The 23,109-nt window shown below is 32.4% G+C and overlaps 1 protein-coding gene across 1 annotated transcript in view; it reads right to left on the bottom strand.

The window, feature by feature from the left end:
• The window catches only part of 5-HT2A (5-hydroxytryptamine receptor 2A), a 222,283-nt gene extending 205,206 nt beyond the window's left edge, over window positions 1-17,077 (bottom strand). Inside the window, exon 1 of the mRNA XM_085951499.1 lies at window positions 16,309-17,077. Within this exon, the coding sequence (XP_085807625.1) occupies window positions 16,309-17,020 (712 nt within the window). The 5' untranslated portion in view covers window positions 17,021-17,077. The remainder of the gene's footprint in view (window positions 1-16,308) is intronic.
• Between the last annotated feature and the right edge of the window lie 6,032 nt (window positions 17,078-23,109).

Genomic DNA, 23,109 nt, shown 5'->3' with positions numbered 1-23,109 from the left:
AAATTAACTTCTCAAATAAAAACACAGAGCGAAAACACGCACGCGACAAAAACCAAACTGTCAGATTGTAAGACAACGTCATACTTGGTCACGTGACTCAATACAGTCCCGCCATTAGCTGAAAGTGACATGTCTCATTTCGAATGTCAACAACGTTAGACGTGTCTCTATTTGAATGTCAACCTACTTTTTGAAACCTCTTTTCGATATGAAATTGTTGTTTTGTGGCTATTTTTGAAAGTCAAAAAAGTGTGTATGAGGTTATATAATGATAAATTCCGATAATAACTCATTTTCGGCTTATATGGGACATATCCAGTTTTTAAAGTTAACCACTGAATTTACAGACGGTATTCGTTAGTTTTTTTTTAAATTAAATTAAACTATGCGAAACCAAGCCATGATAAATAATAGTCAAAAGTACTCGTCCATCTATAAAATTATGCAATTAAATCAAACATAACTTTGGATATTTCATAAATAGAATATTTTTTTTATCTATTGTAGTTTGGCTTAGGCAAGGAATAATGAATTAACGGCCACGGTTGCCGCGCGGCTTAAGCGTTGGACTATAACGCCGTGGGTCCCATGTTCGAATCCTGGGTCTGGCAAGTACACATATTGTTTTTTCAATTTGTGTGTCAGTCAGGGTATGGACGTAATAGGTTGAGCAAGTGGCCGACATCCATTTCTCGTAAAAAAACAAAATCTGTTAATACAAACCTCTATTCTGTGGAGGCCCATATGATCCTATTAGGATCGGACGTGGTCGGAAAAATGAAATAAAAAAAATGAACCAACAATTAATATGTGTGATATTGTATTCTTAGTAAGTATGAATGAAAAAGTTTGTCATATCGCCCAAAGTATGCCAAAACTAGTATGGGTTGGTTTAGGCAGGGCTTAATTAATTTTTAAAAACACCATTTGTAAATTATTGTAGTCTTAGTTCAATAAATACAACTACGTATGACTAGAAAAAGTAAATGTGCACTACTTATGGCGGATCACCTCCACCCTTTGCTACTGCAGGACGGTGATGAAGAGAAATACATAAATACTGAATAAAAATTATGTTGTGGTGCTCGGAGCAAAAATTATTGTTCTTATATCCACAAATTACACTTTTTACTTATGTTACTTATAACAGATTACCATATCTCCAAAATGAACACTTCAAGAGAAACATAATTTAAAAGTTTTCATATCCATAATGTTAATAATTAATATACTCATGGTTTAATTTTGAGTTTCGGGATTCTATAGTTTTGGTATATAATCAATAGGTATACGTCATGATCTCAGAATATGAGATCATTATTACTTATTGAAAATATATATATTTTAATGTTTAAGATTCAAGATCACATTGTCACTATCCGGGTGAGTATTCTTACTTTTTAAGCTACCGATCCGTATATGATGCATGCAAATTAAATTTAATAATTACGTTATCTGAAACGTTTCAAATTTTGCCAATGAAAGACAATCAGATTTTTCATTAAATCAAAGTATTGAAATAATGTATTTTCAATAATAATAATCTAACACTCTTAAATTTTAGAAAATAAAATAAATCATTATGATATAATAATCCGTATTATTATAATTATATTATAATTATTATCAGGACCGGTTTTGTCTCCTTGATATTGTCAACTGATACGAAATATATAATATTACAGCTATTAATACCTACTAACAAAATAATAACGCCATGTTATAAACTATGCGTATGTGATATTATCCAATGGTGGAAAAGCCATTTTGAATACAAATTGAAGCCACTTTTTTCAAATTCATATTCCAATTTACATATTATTTAAATAATATTGTGAACAAGACAAATCACAGCAAACTAAGTATATCCTATATTAAAAACGAATGAACAACGTACACCTGAACTCACTCTAACGTAAGTGGAATATATATTATTATGTATAAATTGATAATTATAAAACTGTGTGTGTATGCATGAGATGTTTTCAAATTATGTATATTTTATAAATTATGTCATTTGTACTCGTTTATTGTTCGGCATGTCGATTTTTTTACTATATAATCCAATGCCATTAATATGGACGAAGCATCTAGAAAATAAAATGACACTCACTTTGTGTCGGCTCTGCCGGATGGCGAAATTCATATCTTAATATCGGTATCCTACGCTCAAATGAACATTCTGCTTGCAAGCGGTCTGGCGACACCGCTGGGTCTGCCCATACAAAATTTCTGACTGTCAGGTTTCGACTCCACCGTTATTATTGTGTTACAAAATGCCAATGTGCCTAGTTAAAAATTGTAAAAAAAATCTACTAAACACTCCAAGAAAGATGGGATATCACTTTTCATGTGTTAGTATTATTTATTATTTATAAAATGCCATTTTAAGATAATGTTTATTCAATGCAATTGAATGACAGAAACCATTGGACAGTCGCCTGGGCTCACTTGCGTCTAATTTCCGAAAAGTCGTAAGTAACCGAGAATCTGTTTCTAACGCAATGAGTCATGACACTAATACGCCATTACAATAAAGGTTATATTACTATAAATTCTCGAAACTTGTATCGCATAATGGAAATGGATACGTCATATGGCCACGTGACATCTACCTATACATCTGTGAATGACTTTCATGCACAATTTCTCGTGCGCGCCGGTATGAAGTGAGTTGTCCATTTAATATGTCATTGATATAATCCCACCATTTTTTTTTCAGGGACTAGAAAGAGGTGATATTTTTTCCTTTCGCTGAGGATACAATAATATTCATGTGATTTTCTCAAAGCCTGGGTGTCTGTGAGTATTTCTCTTTTATTACTAAATACACTAATATCATTAGGCCTCATGACATGCTGTAGAGTCAAATAAATAATATATAGGTATATTATCACAAAACAGATAATAAATAGAATTCCGATAGGCTATATACCAATGCAGTAAAGTTTGACGCAGGGTTTTGAATGTGTGAGTGTCCTACGAAAATAAACCACGCATTTATAGACGTGCATTGTCGTACGTGTATGTAATACATCAATATTAAATGAGCGTCAATGCATAAACCAAGTGAAGTTGTCAGTATTTGACGTATGACGTATTTTTGACACGTTTTTAAATTTATCCCGTATTCTTCCTTACTCGAGATCGGCTACCTGCTTCTCCTTACCCGTTAGGTATTGAAGTTCCCATTATTTCTGAGTTCCCTGTATATTATACATTACCTCCCTAGTTGAAACTCGTGTTCAGTGGTTCTTATATTATCTATTAATAATATGTACTATTGACCGAAAATACTTGATAGAATTTGCATTTAAATTCTAATGGATTTAAGTTTTGTACTATTCCATTTGAGTCTAACTCAAATGACTGATTGATGACTGAATGATTGACTAAAATGGAATAGTCCAAAACTTAAATCCATTGGAACTTATTTATACTCTCGTTATGGAACGTAACCAGAAAGAAGTGAGGTTACAGTAGATATGTAAATGCGAAAAAATAATTTCACAGTTTTATTAAATCTAAACTGAGTTGCGGGCGCCAATGTTTTTCTCACAAAAAAGTTTCAAGTCGTTTAAATGAAGATAAAAGTTTCGAGGAAAATAAGTCTGTGAAGAAAAATCCGTTTTTTGTTCTGCAATCGAACATTTTATTTAATCCCACGCTTTGCTCTTGACGTCTGGAATTCAATCGAAAACAAAAGTTAAACAAACAAAAAAACGTTCACTTAGGTATTTTTTACATAAAAAACAACGTAGAATTATGTCAAATTATGTCACCCGAGCTAAGTTTTAAACTGGCATCTACATATTAATAGTGATACTCTTTCTCTTATTGAATTTAACTGTCTAAAATTACTAGTCGATCTGACAATTTCTTATTCTCTTTCATTTACTCATTCGAATCAAACGATTATTCTACTGTGCAAAGAGCCTACTCAGCGACGGTAGGCAAAAACTACGCATCAGTTTAAATTGTGGGTATTTACATATTTCCGCTACTGCTCTCTATCAGAGATATTCTTGTGTGGTGTGGGAAAACTTGAGAACTTATTACAAGTATTATAATGTTTTTCATTGTATGATGCAAATGACAGCAACACTAAAATATTAACCATACATAACTTAAAAACACATCAGATATATACCTAAGTACTAGAAAAAAACACGATGCCCGACGGGATTTGAACCCGTATATGCACTGGTATCGCGCCAATATGCTTTAACAAATTAAAACTACGGGCTTCCTACTTAATTACGATAATTTTAACAAGTATATCGTACATGAAATGATTATCAAATCGCGTTATTTTTCACTGTTGGTTTTTGTGTTTTTAATTAAGGAATCATTAATTACCTTAATTACTAACCGACGCCCAATTCTCTATAATATAATATCTGAGGTGTTTTCAATTTATGTATGTTCAATAGAATGTTACATTCTCAAATCTTGCGAATTATTTGTTGAAATGGTTTATTAAACATTAGATTAATTTGTTTTCAAAATCTTGTCGCTATAGATTGGTTTGTCGAATATCCGTTTCTGTCGAAATCAACCTTTTAATGCAAAATATTTTTTTGTATCTAAATTGATCAGAACCATCCTTTTCTTTAAATTGCTTTGTAATGAAAACAGCATTCATATGCTGTAAAAAGAACAATTTAAATACCTCCATGTATTTAAATATAGGATATTGAAATTTGTTTTTCGTCTCCTGAACATTTGACACTAAGTCTATTCGACAAACCAATCCTACAGCGACGAATTCTGTCATATAGTATTCAATACTCCGACTTCACAATAATTGATGTTAGATCTCAAAATACCTTTTATGATAATATTATATACTTACTTACAATTTTAGATTAAGAAATTAATTAGAAAAAAAATAATTAGAATTATTAATAACCATATCCTTGCTTTTTCGTACAAGGTGGTTGTTAGTAATTTTGAACAATCACAAACACCCAGGCTTTGAGAAAAACATATACATGTTTTCGTCATGACCGGGAATCGAACCCAGAACTCCCGGGTGGAAGGCCAGCGCCTTACCCACTGCACCACGAGAGCCGCCTACTTACAATAATGTTTTATAATAATAATAATATTATAATTATATTATAATAAATATTATTTATATATAATAAATATGTCAATAATAAACATGGCTAGCGCCGGACGTCGATAACGAATAAGTTAGTAATATCATTAAACTTATCTTAATTTATTACAAAGTTAATTGTATTCTGATTGGCGGAATTTAAAGTATCTCAGTAAAAACGTAGTTATTAGAAATAATTCGCATGTATCACAAATAATATGGATTGATAGCTTAGATACTTACCTGGATAGGTTAAAGTGAAAGATAAGAGTTCGAGTCCTACTTATAGGATTTTTTGTAATAAGTAAGTTTCTAAGGTTTTTTTTTTTTTTTTTTTTTTAAAGATATTGTATTATAAAGAATCAAAAATCCTTGTGTATCAGTAGCGAAGACTCCATACTAGGCGATTATTTGAAGGCTACCTTCTCAAGAAAAATATTTTTTAATTGCATATTGACTTATTTATATAATCACTTGATTATATATTCTATAAAACAATTTATTTTGCCAACGAGAGATGCCGTATGTGTAGGAATGTATTACACAAATAATAACAAAACAGTCTACAAAGCTTTTAAAAAATATACTACAGCGCGCCATCTGTCTTGGCGTGAATAAAGATTGGATTATGTTTCAAAGAATTCTCAATTTTTTTCATATTGACTTTACGTCACGTAGCCGCACCCAGTCTATCGAATTGTATGAACTAAGGTAAGCTCGGATTGCAGAGCCTAAAACTAAATAAGTAATAATTAGATAATCTAAAAAAATAATTTCTATGGTGTTTAATGGAATATTAATAAATATAGACTGTTTTTAAAAATAAAAAGAAGTTTTATCTAATGATTTTTGATGCGTATAAATGTTTTGAAATAATACGTACTTAATTTAAAGTGATCGCTTAATTTTATGTCGTCAGTGAGTTTTTGAAGTTTCATTAAATTAGTGTGTCGTTGTCATTAGTGTGTACCTATTCATTAGTAGTAATATCGTATTATCCTCTTATTACTCGTAAGTATACCTGACATTTGTGTTCTTTTTATCAGATATTCACTGCTTACCTCTTTCCAAAAGTCACCTTTTGCCACTGTTGTGTATTGAGTATTTTGTATTTTACAGCTAAATAACTATGAACACTCCTCTGTTTTAAGGAAAAGTGAATATTCTTGTATCTAGTTCTGTAAACTCTTGAATAAGAAAGCGACTACATATTACTATGCAGCTGTCATTTTATTCGCGAATGCAGTAGAAACTCTACTTTACTGTCAGTTTATAACAATACAATATACAAACTTGTCAACTAACACGCCAAAAATTTATTAAATTTACTCTCAGTGATTTGAATGATAATGTCATGTGAACTAACCTAAATTCTAAAAGTCTTAAGTTTGTACTATTCAATTTGAGTTTCATACTCAAATGGAATAGTACAATTTAAACCCATTAGAATTTAAACCATTGATATTATATTACTAGATGAGGAGTTCCCATACTAGTATCATTTTAAAAATGTACCACAAAAGAAGATATTACGAATATCGTCTTATAATATTTCCTTGTAGATATAATGCGTTAAGACCGTTAACATGGATTTCCGAATTTTACAGTATTGCCCTGGCTATAAAACTAAATTTGCGTTCTTGGAATAGTGACCCTAAGGGTTCTGCAACCCAAAGCTTGCAAGCTACCAAAAATTCATGTCTGAGCGGACAGTGCAAGTCATCATGCGCTGACTATTAGTTAGAGTAAGATGCAAGCTAGATCGGGCTTTCTCATAATTATTTCGAGGTCGTTTTGGGGACAAATATTAAGTGAGCTTATATCGAGTTAAGTCCGCTGATATTAAAACAGTAAGTTTTAACACTGGCCGAGTCGCTGAAAATCGGGCGTCATTTTAAGAAGCATATGATTCATCCAGTAGTATATCAATGATTTAAACACAAAATTTCATGAAGTACCTTCGGTCAATAGTATTCATATTATGAACTAACCTAGTCAAACAAACACTACATTTTTTTAAAAATGGTTATCTACGACTTATATCTTTGTTGAGGAATATGATCAAGAATAGGTGTTTCACGTGGCTGAGACATGTACCTTCTCCAGATACTACTATAGAATGTACACTTTGCTTCCGTGTGGCATAACCAAACGGAATTAGTTGTCATGTTAATATGGCGAGGCCAAAGATGGTATGAAGACATGGAAAATGTCTTATCTACTAGCAATAGCCCGTGACTTTGTCCGCCTGAAATGCGGACAGCTGATGAAACATAATGAAAGAATGAAGAAAAAAAATGATATCGTTTGATTTTTTTTATGGACAATGGTTGGATCTAGGTAGGCAGACGTAATATGCGCGCCACTATTCATATACCTTACCGCATCACTCACTTCACAAATCAGCATATTTGAATTTTTATTTGACAATGATTCGATGTAGTTATGCACCCTTCTACCCGCACCTCACCTCACCAGTTTACCGCTGCTATCTGACCACTTTACCTAGTGAGCTATTTTCGAAAATTGTCTTATTGCAACTTCGGAACTATTTGAGATATTGAAATTAAACTCAAAATTAAATTGGTACTAACTAACTTGTACTAGTCTACAAGCTTTGCATGTCTCATTCAGAGCTGATGTCCCGTCGAGGCACTCAGGCCGATATTGTTGCAATAATAAATTGGCAGTTCAAGATAGTGAAATAGGTAGGTCTGCACTCAAAAATTTTGCATACAATTTGAGAGTAAAAATGAAAGGGTACCACATTCTAAGTCTGCCCAAGGTCGGCACTTTGCCTGGAAACTTTCCAGGAAACGGAAATGGCCAGATTATTCAATATTTTCAAATTCACATAAATTATAAATTTTCAAAATCTTTCGTGCATGTAAAGATTAACTTGATTTTATCTCAGTCAGTGCTACAAAGTTAGTAGACGCTGAGTTAGATACGAAATAAACTGCAAGCATTTTCATACGAAGTGAATCGCGAAAAATTCATATTTTAATATTATTATTTTCGCTTCAACAAACTTTCAGGAGCAAAATGTTACCGAACCGTTCTTTATTTCAGACATTCTCAAAAGGTTTATTGGAAAATTAATATATATTATGATATTTTTTATATTTTTATATCTCTCACTTACTTGCTAATAATTCATACCAAATAAATTTATGACACTAACACCATTCAACGCCTCAAATACTTAAAAATAACAGGGTATAGCAAAAAGTATTTGATAGATAAGCAATCGTTACAATTAATTACAGTAGAGCTGATCATTATAATCTTGCAGCGTCCCTAGCTTGGTTAGGTATAATAAAAATGGTCCTAAATATCAATGCGGAAGCGACATTGAAGATATAAATCACATTGTTTGACAATGTCATTTTTATGATGTTCAAAGACGAAGTTGGAATTTTTTATAGCTCAGCCAAACATCACAGTGTTTTGTGCATCCAAATATTTCTAAGAGAATGTATCCTGCATGTATAATTGTATTGCCACATGGTTGAAGCTGACATGTATCCTGTCTGATATGTATATATATCTGACATGTATATAATATGTATCCACTGCTTATGAATATTATGTATTTTTTGTTTTTGTTTTTATTATCATTATTCATATACAAAATGTAATCAAAGTGTATAAATGTACAGCTGAAGCAGTCTCAGCTAAGAATTCGTATCTAAAGAAATCGTTCTCGGCAATATACATAATATATAACGCATTCCATATATTTTACCACGTTTTTATTAGCTCGTATTCTTGTTTGTCTGGAACAGATTTTTTATTGTGTGTCTAAAAGTTTCAAATGCCTAGCTAGCCAGAAAGTCAGTTAAAAATCGATTGCAAGATTTGTACTGGATAAACAACCACCGGAAAAACAAGAATACGAGCTAAGAAAAACGTGGTAAAATCACCCTGAAAATAGCCGGTTTCGATGGGGGATGGCACAATAAGAAGAAGAATGATACATCTGAATTACACTATCTATAGCCGGCGTCAGGAGTAATTAAGATTTTTATTTATGTTTATGACATCCATGCCCTGCAAAAAAATTATGTTTTTTTATCATTCTGAGGTCTTTAATAATAAATATTCTAATTATAAATTGCTTCGATATTGGTAGACGCTACTCGTATAAACCTAAGAGTGATTTTTTTTTTTTTTGGCCAGATGGAAAAGTTTAACAAGTATCGTCGGGATTCCAAATTTCAGTGCGTTTTTCTCTCTGCTTTGAATACTTTCATATTTTTCATGCACTTTAACTTTTACTGGCAAATAAATGTGCCGAGTTCTCCGCATTTGGTTGGATATTATTCAAAATAAGCTGGATTTAATTTATCATAATTTTTATATGACTCCACTATTTGATCCTCTTACTATTTGGTCATTAGTTTATGTGAACGGTGAATGAAAATAAATACTCACAAACATCTTTTAAATTTGAATTTTATATTTTGACGTATAATACATTTTATTGGCAGGATCTACCTAAAAAAAATTAAATATACTTATACAATAAATAATATATACATACCTACTATATTTTTCGTGATCAGCACATTTAGAACCGTTGTTCACAGAAGAATTGCCATGTCGAATTTGCAGATTTAAGAAACTTATTTATTTCACTCAATAAGGTTCGAGCACTGAGGTATAGGGCCTTGTCACCTCATTTCACTAGGCCCATCGTCTCGTTTCATGATAAACAGGCAACGCAATTTTTGATTTTGGAACATTGCTATGGAGAGTCTGGAATTTGGTCATGAAGAGACGCTTCATGTGCATGGGACATTTGTTCCGGGGTATCAGTAGCATTGTCACATGGTCTCACTGATTTCACTGTCGTGGCTAAGCCTCCGCTACTGGGTAGTGATTCTACAAGAGTAATACACTCACTGCGGGTCTGACATAGCACACATCGAACAGCATGTTCAGTCCATTGCTTAGCAAACTCTATCACATTTCATACTTTTATCTACCTTATTATCCATTAAATTATTTTGTCGCGTTAAAAGTCTTTACGCGTTATGCCCAATAGGCAACTTTCCTTGATACGTTGTGTTACTCGTAATTTTTTCAATTTTTCTCATATAAAGAGTCCATATTTCATATGCATACGTGAGCACCAGTAGCACACATTGGTTGAACACTTTATGCTGAAGATACAATAAGGTGTCAACTTTGAAGATACTATTCAGGCGCCCAAATGCGCTTTCGTACAGTAATTAATCTCGTCATATTATATACAACCGTCAGTTGATATTTTGGTCCAAGATAGACGTAATTGACTCGCTCGGTTTGAGTGTCATTGATACGTGTCAATTTTATCTACAAAACTACTTTGTGACTTTGATTTGCAAGCTCCTGCATCCTGTTATGAAAGTCTTTCTAGAAAGACGTCAGCAAAGCGCAGGTGATACCACATCAATAATGGTTTTCCTCTTCGTATATAATATTATGATGTATGAAAATGATAAAAAATCGGTGTGTGTACTTATGTACGCGCGTTAGAAGTCATATTTCTTTATCGTAACAAAACAAAAACAAAACTTTTGATAACCTAGATTCTTCGACTAGCTCTTAATTATCTTGTTAAATTTCACACTCAAGAAAAAGGACCGCTTATTGGAACGCTGTTGGTTTATTTCTATATAGTTTTATACTAAATTATATAACTATTTATCGTTGTTTTTATTTTGCAACTATTTATTATAGAACTGCCACTATGACATTTAATAGTTTGTTTACGTAAGGAATTGCAAATGGCCGACAAAAATAAATTTGCTGCCTAGGCAACGGAACATTTCTAAACTATAATATTATACTGTATAATAAATTCACTGCCTAGGCAACGGAACAATTCTAAACTATAATATTATCCTGTATAATCGTCACGATTGGAGTATCATACTGTGTCATAATGGTAGTGCGTTCAGCTGACAACCGAACAATCGGTGGTTCAAATCCAATCGAGTGCGTTTTTTTTTTGTGAAAAAATAAATTATGTGTTACATGTCATAAAAATTACACTCTGATCTGATTTTGCAAATGCGCCTAAAGAAGTATAACTTCAAAAATTAAAAACATATATATAATAAAAATTAGGTGTGTGTAATTAATAAATTCGCTTCCTGTTTGATAGAGCTACAGTATATTATGTCGGAAAGGGTGTAGAGACATGGAGGCTGGTGGAGAAAAATCATGTGACCCTGTGCTTGCTCTATGCTTCCTATAAAATAAATAACATAATGACTAAAGAGTTTATTTGAAATTTATTTTACATGGCTCTCAAAAGTTTACAGAATCGATCGAAAAGTTATTTATCATTCTCTCAAAAAGTTTAAAGTACGATTCATGTGCGTCGTTGAAAAATGGAAATAAAAAAATATATGAAACATACGCGAGCTGTCGTTTTGTCGGAAAATTTATTTTTCCGAGTCCAGATATTCGATTGATGGCTTTCGGGAAAAGTTCTGAGTGTAAATTCATGCTCGGAAAACCGCCGTTATTTAAAACACCCATGCAAAGTTCTATTCGTAATAATTTTAAGTGGGTATCTCAGAAAAAGGATTTTCGATATCGGACGGAGGTACATTAATATATTTTTAAGAGTATATATTGATTTGTTAAATTAATTATTTTATGCTAACTTTATTTGGATTTTTGATTTTTTTGACCATATCCGCAGTGACGTCCCGTGGGGGTAGGCAGATTGAGCATCGCTTGGGGGCGGCAGTTACTTGAAGAGCGGCAAATTGAGGAAAATCATTTGTTATATTATATAGAAATAGCTAAATACCTAAACTTAAGGGCGGACCTGCTCAGCGTGGGTCAAAATGCAGCTTTTGTTCTATTTTCAAAACATGATCCTGGAAATTCCTTTGTACACTCCATTGTAGATAATCTATTTATATAATTTTGAAGCCTTATTATCCTTTATATTTATTTTAAACATTTGATGACTGCATAAAGTATTTTTTATTACATAAAATAGTATTCTTTTAAATCTCTCGCTCTAATGTTTTAGAATATAGTCATATTTCAGTACATGCATGTGCAGTGGTGTTAAGATTTTTTACATTTATTAATTTTTAAATGCATTTACAAAACCATCAGTATAATTTATGTTGACATTATTATAGTGAAATATTTACGATAAAAAATTATATTGATAATCTCTGTGATCCCAAATTTGACAAGAATTAGGCATTTTATTATTCAAAAAATGGGCAAGATTAACACATTTCAAGATAATTCTAAAGATACTAATTATAAGCTATGTATTTGACCATTCAAGTATGATAAATTTCCTACGAATAATGATTGCTTTATAATAATTATTGACCTAAGAAAAAGGTAGTGTTTTTTTGAAATACGCCATTTCTTTTGGCATTTCCCAGTGGTTAAGCTACAACATACGGCCGTAGCCATAAATTGAAGTAGGGAGTAAAATGATGTTAACGCGCGTGTTTGAACATGTACGTTACCGATTTTTTTTTAACAGTACATTATTTTATTATGTACGGTATTTTATTTAGAAATGAATTTCAACTCAATGCTATACGGCAAACGGTTTCCGATACGAAAGTTCACTGTCAACTGTGTACGTATAATTTTCCTGATAAGGTCTTCATGTATATTCAATAAAATATTTGACCATAATTATACATATTGATTCAATGAGTGTCATTATTATATTTTCAAATATCTTGGACATTTTATAGGTCGTGAGTTATAATGTTATAGTCCTTTTACTGGAAGCCAGGTGAGAACAGCGGCAATTTTCATAGTCGATTTCGGCAAAATTCATAAATTATCCAGCAATGACAACCTAACCTAACCTAACAAATAATCTAGTATATTATATTATCGGCCATTTTCAAAATTTGTTTGCCACTGGCTTCCACTAAAAAGACAAGAACAGTTTAATTATTAGGATGGATGGATAGTCATGTTTAATGGAGTTAGGTCAACCAGTTCGAAATTTAATTTTAGAATGTTTTAATATTTTGTTAATATAATAATAAGGTTAACATATTTGTTATTTAAATCATTATAATAACCAGGATACGTGTGACAAATTTATGAAAGTGACAAATTGTAATGTCTTCAAACGAATGAAATAGTTTGGAGATTTTTTGCATATTATCAAAACCTAAAAACTACAGTGTCTCAGCTACATTATGAGAGGACAAATTTACAGCATTCCTCAATTCTTATTATCAAAGAAAAAATCAACGGTACAAGCTGATAACGAATTTTGTGGCTTAACAAGATTTCCGAATAGCAGATAATAAAGCAAATATCATCCTTAAGGTGGCCAACTTCCAATGGGGGATGACACGCATGGCCTCCACATCCTGATGCGGGCCCCCAGGCCACGATGTTTGGCAGGCCCCCAACCTATCGTTAAAGTTAAGGGCAATGTAATGTTCTACAGTAGTGTTTCCTCAATGATATTCCGCGGAACTCCATGGTTCTATATAAAATAAAGCATATTCCGTGTATTTTAGCGATTTTTAAATAAATCCGCTTGAATAATTTTTCGACACTCATATTATGAAGCACTGATCGCGACCCCCTTTTGTGATAGCCAAGTACCATCTGACACTTCACCATGTTGGATAAATAGTCATTTTTATTATACAGGAAACACACTAAAAGTAATTATAATATGATAAAATTCCATTATTGTAATAGCGCCGCCGGCACCTTTTTTTACAATTAGAGCAAATTTGTGGTGTAAGTATATCTTACTTAACTGGTTGACCTGCCACGCCGGGCCCCTGACTAGAGCCCTGTCAACCCCCTCCTCTTGTGGGGGGTCATGATGACACGATAAGAAGAAGAGAATAATATTATGTATTATACAATTACTTTAATTCACATATATTGCCAGGATGGTTTTATTTTTTGTCTTTATGGATTTGGTTACTTAATATATTAGTATATAAGTACTTTTCCAAAGTTTTTGACAAGGTTTCTCAAAAATACTGAAGATAAAAATATATGAGAAGACATTTATTTGATAGTTGGATAACTCTGTTATAAAATGAAATCAATGTCCTTGAAATGACAATTGAACTTATCCAAGAAAAGGGTTCATTAATTATTATTGTATTACGTTGGCCCATTCTAACCAATCGAGAATACTGGAGTGAACACAAAAGCTCTGTTACATCGGAGCTTTAACAAAGCAATAATAACTGTTTGATTAAATTAATCGTACTTAATCAACTACGGTTATTATTTTCACAATCATAACAACCAATTTTACTACATTCTTTGCTATTGTTAACAAAATAAATTCAACAAAGGTAGACTTAGTCTATTTGTAGCCGTACTGATCGATATCTATACTTTAAATCTGAAAGATTGTAAAATAATGTAATTGCATTCTGTATCACTAAATTAGCCAAAGAACAAGCGTGATCGAAATGAAATTTTCGTGAAGATAATTAGGACGATTTCTAGATCAACGCATATATTTTAAGACCACGGTGTTTTTTGATTTCTGTGAATCGATGTAGTTTTTGAAGTTATACTTCTTTAGGCGCATTTGGAAAATCAGATACAGAGTGTATTATTTTATAACACATAATTTATTTTTTCACACAAAAATAAACGCACTCGATTGGATTCGAACCAATTTGGTTATCAGCCGAACGCAATGCCTTTACGCCACAGTATGATACTGCAATCGTGACGATTATACAGTAAAATATTATAGTTTAGTAGTATAGTAATAGTAGGTATAGACACCCACGGTGGCCGCGCGGCTTAAGCATTGGACTATCACGCCGTGGGTCCCAGGTTCGAATCCTGGATCTGGCAAGTACACATTGTTTTTCAATCTGTGTGTGAGTCAGGGTATGGGCCTAATAGGTTGAGCAAGTGGCTGACATCCATTTCTCGTAAAAAAAAAATATTAATATAAACCTCTACTATGTGGAGGCCCATATGATCCTATTAGGATCGGACATGGTCAGAAATATTATAGTTTAGAATTGTTCCGTTGCTTAGCGAATTTATTATTGTCTGCCATTTGCAATTCCTTATGTACACAAACTATTAAACGTCATAGTGGCAGTTGTTACTTTAAAAATAAAAACAATGATACATAATTATATAATTTAGTAATATAAGTAAAGTGTATAGAAATAAACCAACGGCGTTCCAATAAGCGGTCCTTTCTCTTGAGTGTGTAATTTAACAAGATAATTAAGAGCTAGTCGAAGAATCTATGTTATCACAAGTTTTGTTTTTCTTTTGTTACGCCAAAGAAGTATAACTTCTAATGCAAGTACGTAAGTACACACACCGATTTTTTAAAAATATCGATTGCATTGTTTTGATTAGTCAATTGCATAGAAGTTTATTTTGCAATGCATTGAGTGTAAAAAAATGGACCTTACAGTTTTTACTAGCTTAGTTACCATCAAGGTGATCTTTGATCTATCATTTGCTACCCGAAACAGTTTGGTCGAGCTTTGAGAATTGGTGTGTGTACTTATATGTACGCGCGTTATAAGTTATACTTCTTTGGCGTAACAAAACAAATACAAAACTTGTGATAACCTAGATTCTTCGACTAGTTCTTAATTACCTTGTTAAATTACACACTCAAGAAAAAGGACCGCTTATTGGAACGCCGATGGTTTATTTCTATACACTTTATCTTATATTACTAAATAATATAATTATTTTTATAGTGATGTCTGCCACTATGACTTTAATAGTTTGTCTACGTTAGGAATTGCAAATGGGCGACAATAATAAATTCGCTGCCTAGGCAACGGAACAATTCTAAACTATAATATTATACTGTATAATCGTCACGATTGGAGTATCATACTGGTGATGCGTAATGGTAGTGCGTTCGGCTGATAACCAAACAATCTGTGGTTCGAATCCAATCGAGTGCGTTTATTTTTGTGTGAAAAAATAAATTATGTGTTACATGTCACACGCCAAAAATACACTCTGATTTGATTTTCCAAACGCGCCTTAAGAAGTATAACTTGGAAAACAATTAAATAATATTTTCGCGATCGATTCGTGTGTCATGAATTTTGCTAACAATGCTTGGTTTCCACCGGTCTCGTTGCTCGCTACAAATAGCAAGAAATTGAGGATGGATATAGTTGACAAATCGATAATAAAATATCATAAAAATAATTATTTTCACTCACCCAAAAATCCAGGAATAGCCCCCAGCGGCATAACAAATAGGCTCACCAGAAGATCAGCGATTGCCAGCGAAAGCAAAAAGTAATTAGTCACATTTTGAAGTCTTCTGTCCAAGCACACGGCCAAACAAACTAAAATATTCCCAAGTCCACCGGCAATAATAAAAAAAATCACGAAAAGAAAACTCCATTCATACTCCAAGATATCTTCACTAATAGAAGTATTATTGTCCCCCCATACACATCGTACATCATCCAAAACACTGGACTCTTCCATGTAATCAACACTGTCTCGCAACCAGAAAGATTGGTTCATATAATGAACACCACTGGAGAAGCATTCTAATGTTTTTTTGAATTTACTAGACGACTTTATCGAACATAGTTCATCGGGCTCCGAAGGAAATTTCAACCATAAAGTTCGAAGTGCTGTCTCAAAAACCATTCCACTAAAAGACATATCAAAACTCGTGGCACAATCTGTATGCGTCCAGTTTTTTGAACAAGCGTCACAATTGTACAAGGTATCATTTTGGTAGTCGATATTCAATGAACACGAGTAGGTGCTGCTTCTGTTTTCTGAAGATTCAAGTCCCATCGGTAGGCAGTCTAAGCCAGCGGTACTTATTTCGGCGCCGGGGCATATTCTGAGTCTCCCTGATGTCAGACGGCAGCTCATTGAAGAATTGCCGAATATGTTCTCGTCCATTGCCATTATTGGAAACTTTATTCATTTATTATTGACAAGGTATACTTTCAATTTATTATCTTAAATTCCAGATATCATTTTCCATGGAAAATCATTTTTCTTAAATTTTATACTGATGGCATTATTGGAAACGTTAACTTCATGCTTATTTGTCTCTGGTAACTTGTGAATACTTTAATAAAACTGTTCTTTATATCTATGTACTATGACATTTCTTAGTTTTATTTTAATGATGTTATTATGATGTTATATATAATATATATGGTATCAAACCTTTATAAATTTAGATGAGAGAAAAGTAGACATTTTAAAATTACGAGTCACGTAAGAATTTTGGAGCTGTAAAAAGAAAATTTCATTTGCAGGTCAAGACACAATGAAATGATCACATGGTATAAGAGATACAAAACTGAACCAATTTAAGCACTTATACAGAATTGACTGAAGAGTCATCATCAAATACGCATCTTTTGATGATTCAAGAAGGCCCTGGTAGCCAAGACTGAGATAGGTGGACTGCGCCACGAGACTCTGCCAAAAATAATTGGAATATGGTAGCGCTGAGTTTTCCAGAACAAAGCAAGTTTCTAGACCCATCAAGGAATACAGAGGCAAATTATTGACAATATTATTATATTTGAATTAAGTTCAAAAGGTAACTAAGAATATTTATAATATTTTTTGTGAACTGTTCGAAATTTACTAGTAAGTTGTCACTGAACAAAAAACAGTTTGAAGGGTTGTATTATTAATTATTACACTTCAGAAGTTCTTGCGAGGGGAGGGTATCTTGAATAATTTATCTTGAAAGTTTTCTGAAACAAAAGAAGAAAAAAATCAATTAGAAAAAGGCTTAAGCATTGTCAAGTTTTGCATAATTATTTAGATATCAATATTAAATAGGAGAAAATAATAATCTCTAAAATAATCTAATTAGATTATCTATTGTTTTATTTTTTAAAATCAACAGTAATCATATTTATTTAACATTAAAAATATTATACATTTTTTATCCAGCCCAATCGAATCCGTGACCTATGGTGTCATAAACGCAAGGTCAACTGACTCGTCCATCGTTGGTATAATGTTGCAAATATACAAAATGAGTGCAAGTGGTTAAAAAAGTATAGTATGTAATTCAATGAATGTTTAATCCAGTGTAATGACTCCAAATACCATAATATTTTTACAATATTATCATGTTCGATTCAAAAAAGATTATAATATAGGCCTCGACAAGGTGGAGGTTGTATTAAAAGATTTTTGTTTTTACGAGAAATGGATGAAAGTCATTTGATCAAACTATTAGGTTCATACTCTGGGTCCAAACAATGGTCCAAACACACAACTTAATATGAATTTGACACATTACCGCTTGAACATCATAGGCATGAAACGACAAAATGACACTAACGCAAAATGGCGGTAAATTTGACAAGAATTAGGCATTTTATTATTCAAAAAATGGGCAAGATTAACACATTTCAAGATAATTCTAAAGATACAAATCACAGAGATTATCAATGTAATTTTTTATTGTAAATATTTCACTATAATAATGTCGACATAAATTATACTGATGGTTTTATAAATGCATTTAAAAATTAATAAATGTAAAAAATCTTAACACCACTGCACATTTATGTACTGAAATATGACTATATTCTAAAAAATTAGAGCGAGAGGTTTAAAAGAATACTATTTTATGTATTAAAAATACTTTATGCAGTCATTAAATGCTTAAAATAAATATAAAGGATAATAGGGCTTCAAAATTATATAAATAGATTATCTACAACGTTTAAGGAATGTCCAGGATCATGCTTTGAAAATAGAATAAAAAATGCATTTTGACCTACGCTGAGCATGTCCCCCCCCCCTTAAGTAGCTCTAGAGTAATAATAATTACTAGCTGAGCCAACTGGCTCTCGCCAGTCTGTCTTGCTAGTACCTAATAATTATAATTATACAATGAGAACATATTAGGTATTATTAGATTGTACTTTAACGATCATTTCTGAGGATTTTTAGCATCTGAAATCTATAGACCGTACGCCTCTGCTATACAAGTATACTGATCAAATATGTAGTGACGTATATAGGTGGTATAGGAGATTTTTCACTGAAAATTTTTAGTGACATTTGTTATAACGCCTAAATATAGCCAGTAAAAAAAGACAACGGTCACACCGTAAATTCAACCTAGTGACTTTTCAACTGAACACATCCGTGACGAGGGCACACCTTTGACATCTAATATCGACATCGAAGCGGAAATGACATGATGAGACATATATATTGTAATATTTTATTAAAAAATACTTTGTATATCAGACCGATATTTTATTTACAAAATGGCAGATGTGGTGTTAAAGAAGAAACTTTTTGGAAAATTTACGTATATTCTTCGTTTTCCAACGTTTCTTATCGGTGGTCAGCTTCTTCCGATGGCTGATGGACATTACTCTAAAGCAGTGATTCCAAACTGGGATTCCGTGGACCACTGAGGTTCCGCGAGTTATGCTAAGGGGTTTGCGAGAATCCGTAAACTCTTACGAAAATTGGCAATAGGGTAAATACAGTATTTTATAATTTTAGCTTAGATATATGACGATCAATCTTCACAGGCCGTCAGCATAACGGTTAATGTTTACTCAGTGAGAAATGCGGACGGTGAAAAGTAAGATATGTTACTTAGAAGAGAAACGAGAATTACAAGTTATTAATATTTATTATGTAAAAATATATTTCTCACCAAAGGTATGGGATACTCAGTGTAAGCATTATTCACTAAAAAGGCAATCACGATTAAACGAATATTTCACTCCGCATTTTATCTTGTTAGAGAACTGTCACTCTGTATCATCATGCCTTGGGCAAAAATATCTACCTCGCCATTATATTTAATCATTATACCTATGTAAACTGCAATTGTCAATTCGCTAGATAAACACGCAACCGCTTTCAATAACCAGTCTTCAGTTTTTCACTCATCTCCTGATCACTCATCATCCACTTACTTCCAAATATATTACGCCGTAGTTATAACTGGAAGTCGCGATAGCTTACTCGGGAGGGACATTTTTGCAGCAAAAACGAATGAAAAAATACAAAAATGAGATATGTAGCTGTTATTATTATTGAACGTCATCGCCAACTACGCACTGCTCGTTTTGTTTCTGTCATAGTTTTGCACGTTAACACTGAAGATTTAAAAGAGCATTGATGTATATTGTTTTTTTATATTAATTACATTGGTTTTGGACAATGTTAATATTACTCGTGTATCCGAAATGTAAACAATAAATGAAGTACCTATATGCTACTTTTTTTTTCAAAATAATTGATAAGTTACTTAGAGGTAGCCAACAGGTTAAATTTTCACGTACGAATAGTTAGGTTATGTTAGAAACTGTGGTTAAGACTCCAGTTAATATAACTTTTGGAATAGATTCCATGCTCGTGATATTTTTTCGCTATATTCTTTTTGGTTAATTGTTAATTTTCACACGTAGGTACGTGGCATTTTACAACGTTACAACGTTTATATTAGCTCGTATTCTTATTTGTCCGGTGGTTTTTTGTCCGGTGCAAATCTTGCAATCGATTTTTAACTAACTTCCAGACTAGCAAGACATTTGAAACTTTTAGAATATATCAGAACACGATGCCAATGTATATTTTTTTCAATACTTTTGGCCATCTTTAAGTGGAATTGAATTCATTTTTAGTTAATTCTGTTTTGTATGAAAAGTTATTTCGACACCATTATTGGTTGCTAGGGGTCTGGGGTCCTAGCAACTAAATTATTAATATATACGTGCGTTACTATGGAAATCAATATGACATGTCAAAATGACATTTCAGTATTATTTCTATCAAGTACATTTTTTTGATAGTTTAAGCTAGTCAAGTCAAGTTTATATGATTCAACAAAAAATTTAAAAACATTGTGTATAAAAAGTTCTTTTTATCTTGTAATTATTAATAATTTGCTTTCTGTAGTTAGTTTAGTTTCGCGAGATTTAAAAAAATACTTCAAGGGTTCCGTTATAGAAAACAGGTTGATAACCACTGCTAAATAGATAACACAATGTCTTTTCAATAACACATACATTTATGTAAGAAACTAAAAAAAGAAACTATACAACACCTAGTTCAATTTTATACACAATATTACAGTTATATATTTTTGATAAGAAGGTAACCTTTTTCTCAAAAGCGGAAACATCGAAGAACGGTTGTCAACAGGATTTTTAGTCTATTGAATGCTGCCCGGAAAAAATCAGTGATTTAAAATTTTGTATGAATAATAAAGATTCTTGAGCCACATGAAATTGGTACCCACCTATAGCTGCGGCAGTATGTAGCCATTGTCAGGTGAGCTCCCCATGAGCAGTTATTGCTGAAAATTATATGTGTTTTGTTAGAATTAAAGTGTGGAGTGTCATTGTTTAAAGAATGTACGCGAGGAATGTGTAATTTACATGGTTGAAACATTGAGGTTGATTGGGTCAAATATGGTGGCCATCATTCTTTATTACCCCACCAACCTCACATCCTTATTTATTATTGTCACAGGACCAGGCAGCCAGCAATTACGAGTCATGAAATGACCTTGATTGAGAATAACATACAGTTAGCTCAAGTGACATCGAGAAAGCTGTCATGTGTGGGCTTGTTATAGCTTAGCCGTCGTTAACTATAGAGTGACTCAAAATGCATATGTTTGACCTTCGTTGCGCTTCATGGCGTTTATCATCCATTCTAAATTTTTCATCATCATTCATCCCAAAAACCAAGTGAAACCGTGTGAGTGACATTCCGAACCATCTGTTTACCAGTGCATGAGTGCGTGAACACCAAACCGGTTCCAGCGCGTGCCAGTCCTCTCATCATAAAAGGTCGATGTCTGGCATCCTGTGTAAGCTTTCCACCCTATATCCGTAATCCACCAGCATCTTAAAATTACAGTCCACTGCTAAAAGCGCGACCAGAAGTTATACTGTTTAGGCTTAGGTTTCACAGGCACTCTTTTATATTTTTAAACTTTTATGGCACGTTTATAATACATACGACCTCATTATGTAATTTAACCAAGTAGGTAGTAATTCAAAACAATAATAAACTGAGCCAATTTTCAATTGTTTTCATTTCAAAAACATTCCATCGCTATTCAAATATCTTTCAGAAAACGGATTAAAATCACTGTGATTGACTGCGAGCTTTCTATAACAAAGAAATGAGAGCTTTTGACAAGCGAAAGTTTGGCATATCAATGAGACTAAAATTACTTAGCTTCAGTGAATAATTTACAAAAACCAGACAGTGTTCAAACATGATTCACCTTAAATTTGCAACTTGAAAGATATTAAATTTATTGTTTTTGACTGACAACATCTTCAAATTGAGTCGGCCTTTCACACCAGACATAATATTTATTCTATAAAGTATTAAATGCTAACAAATTCCAAATATATACGATTGTTTTATACTTGGGTGCAGTACGTACTTTATCATAACCATGTTTATTTATCATATTTATCACGTACCGTTATTTTTTTTTTTTACTTTATGATATAAAAAGATAAACTAAACTCTGCAACATTTTTCTGATAATTTTTCATCTCAAGCTCAGTTTTCGACATCTTCCCGTAATATCTAGCTAGAGTATCGTCGGTATACATATGATAATACAATGACAATATTATGTAGGTTCATTATATTAACACTGCATGTTTTTTTTTTAAATTTTATTTTTTCTTGGTGTCAAAATGCCTTGTGAATGAAGGAAAAATAATATTTTTTTTTCGAAAATTCCATTAAATTTTGTATGTTACTGCGTGGTGTCGCAGATTTACGACATTAGGAAATCTTACATTTCAGTATGACAAAATACAAAACCAAATGATAACAATTATAAAAACTAATGTATACACCTTATTTGATGTGTAGATATTTTTATTCAACCAATTTAAATCTTCTGTACATTTTTTTTTATTTATTTACAAATGCGGATTTTCGCGTACATACGAATTCGTCAACTGTCAAAGCAGAAGTGCAGAGACTATAATGCAGAAATGCTTTATTTCTTG

Source organism: Rhyacophila brunnea, unplaced genomic scaffold (assembly GCF_057557595.1).
Source record: "Rhyacophila brunnea isolate RB1 unplaced genomic scaffold, BYU_Rbru_1.0 scaffold_24, whole genome shotgun sequence".
Classification (NCBI taxonomy): Eukaryota; Metazoa; Arthropoda; class Insecta; order Trichoptera; family Rhyacophilidae; genus Rhyacophila; species Rhyacophila brunnea.
Note: the sequence above shows the minus strand (reverse complement) of the source record. Positions and strands in the feature narration are given on the sequence as shown.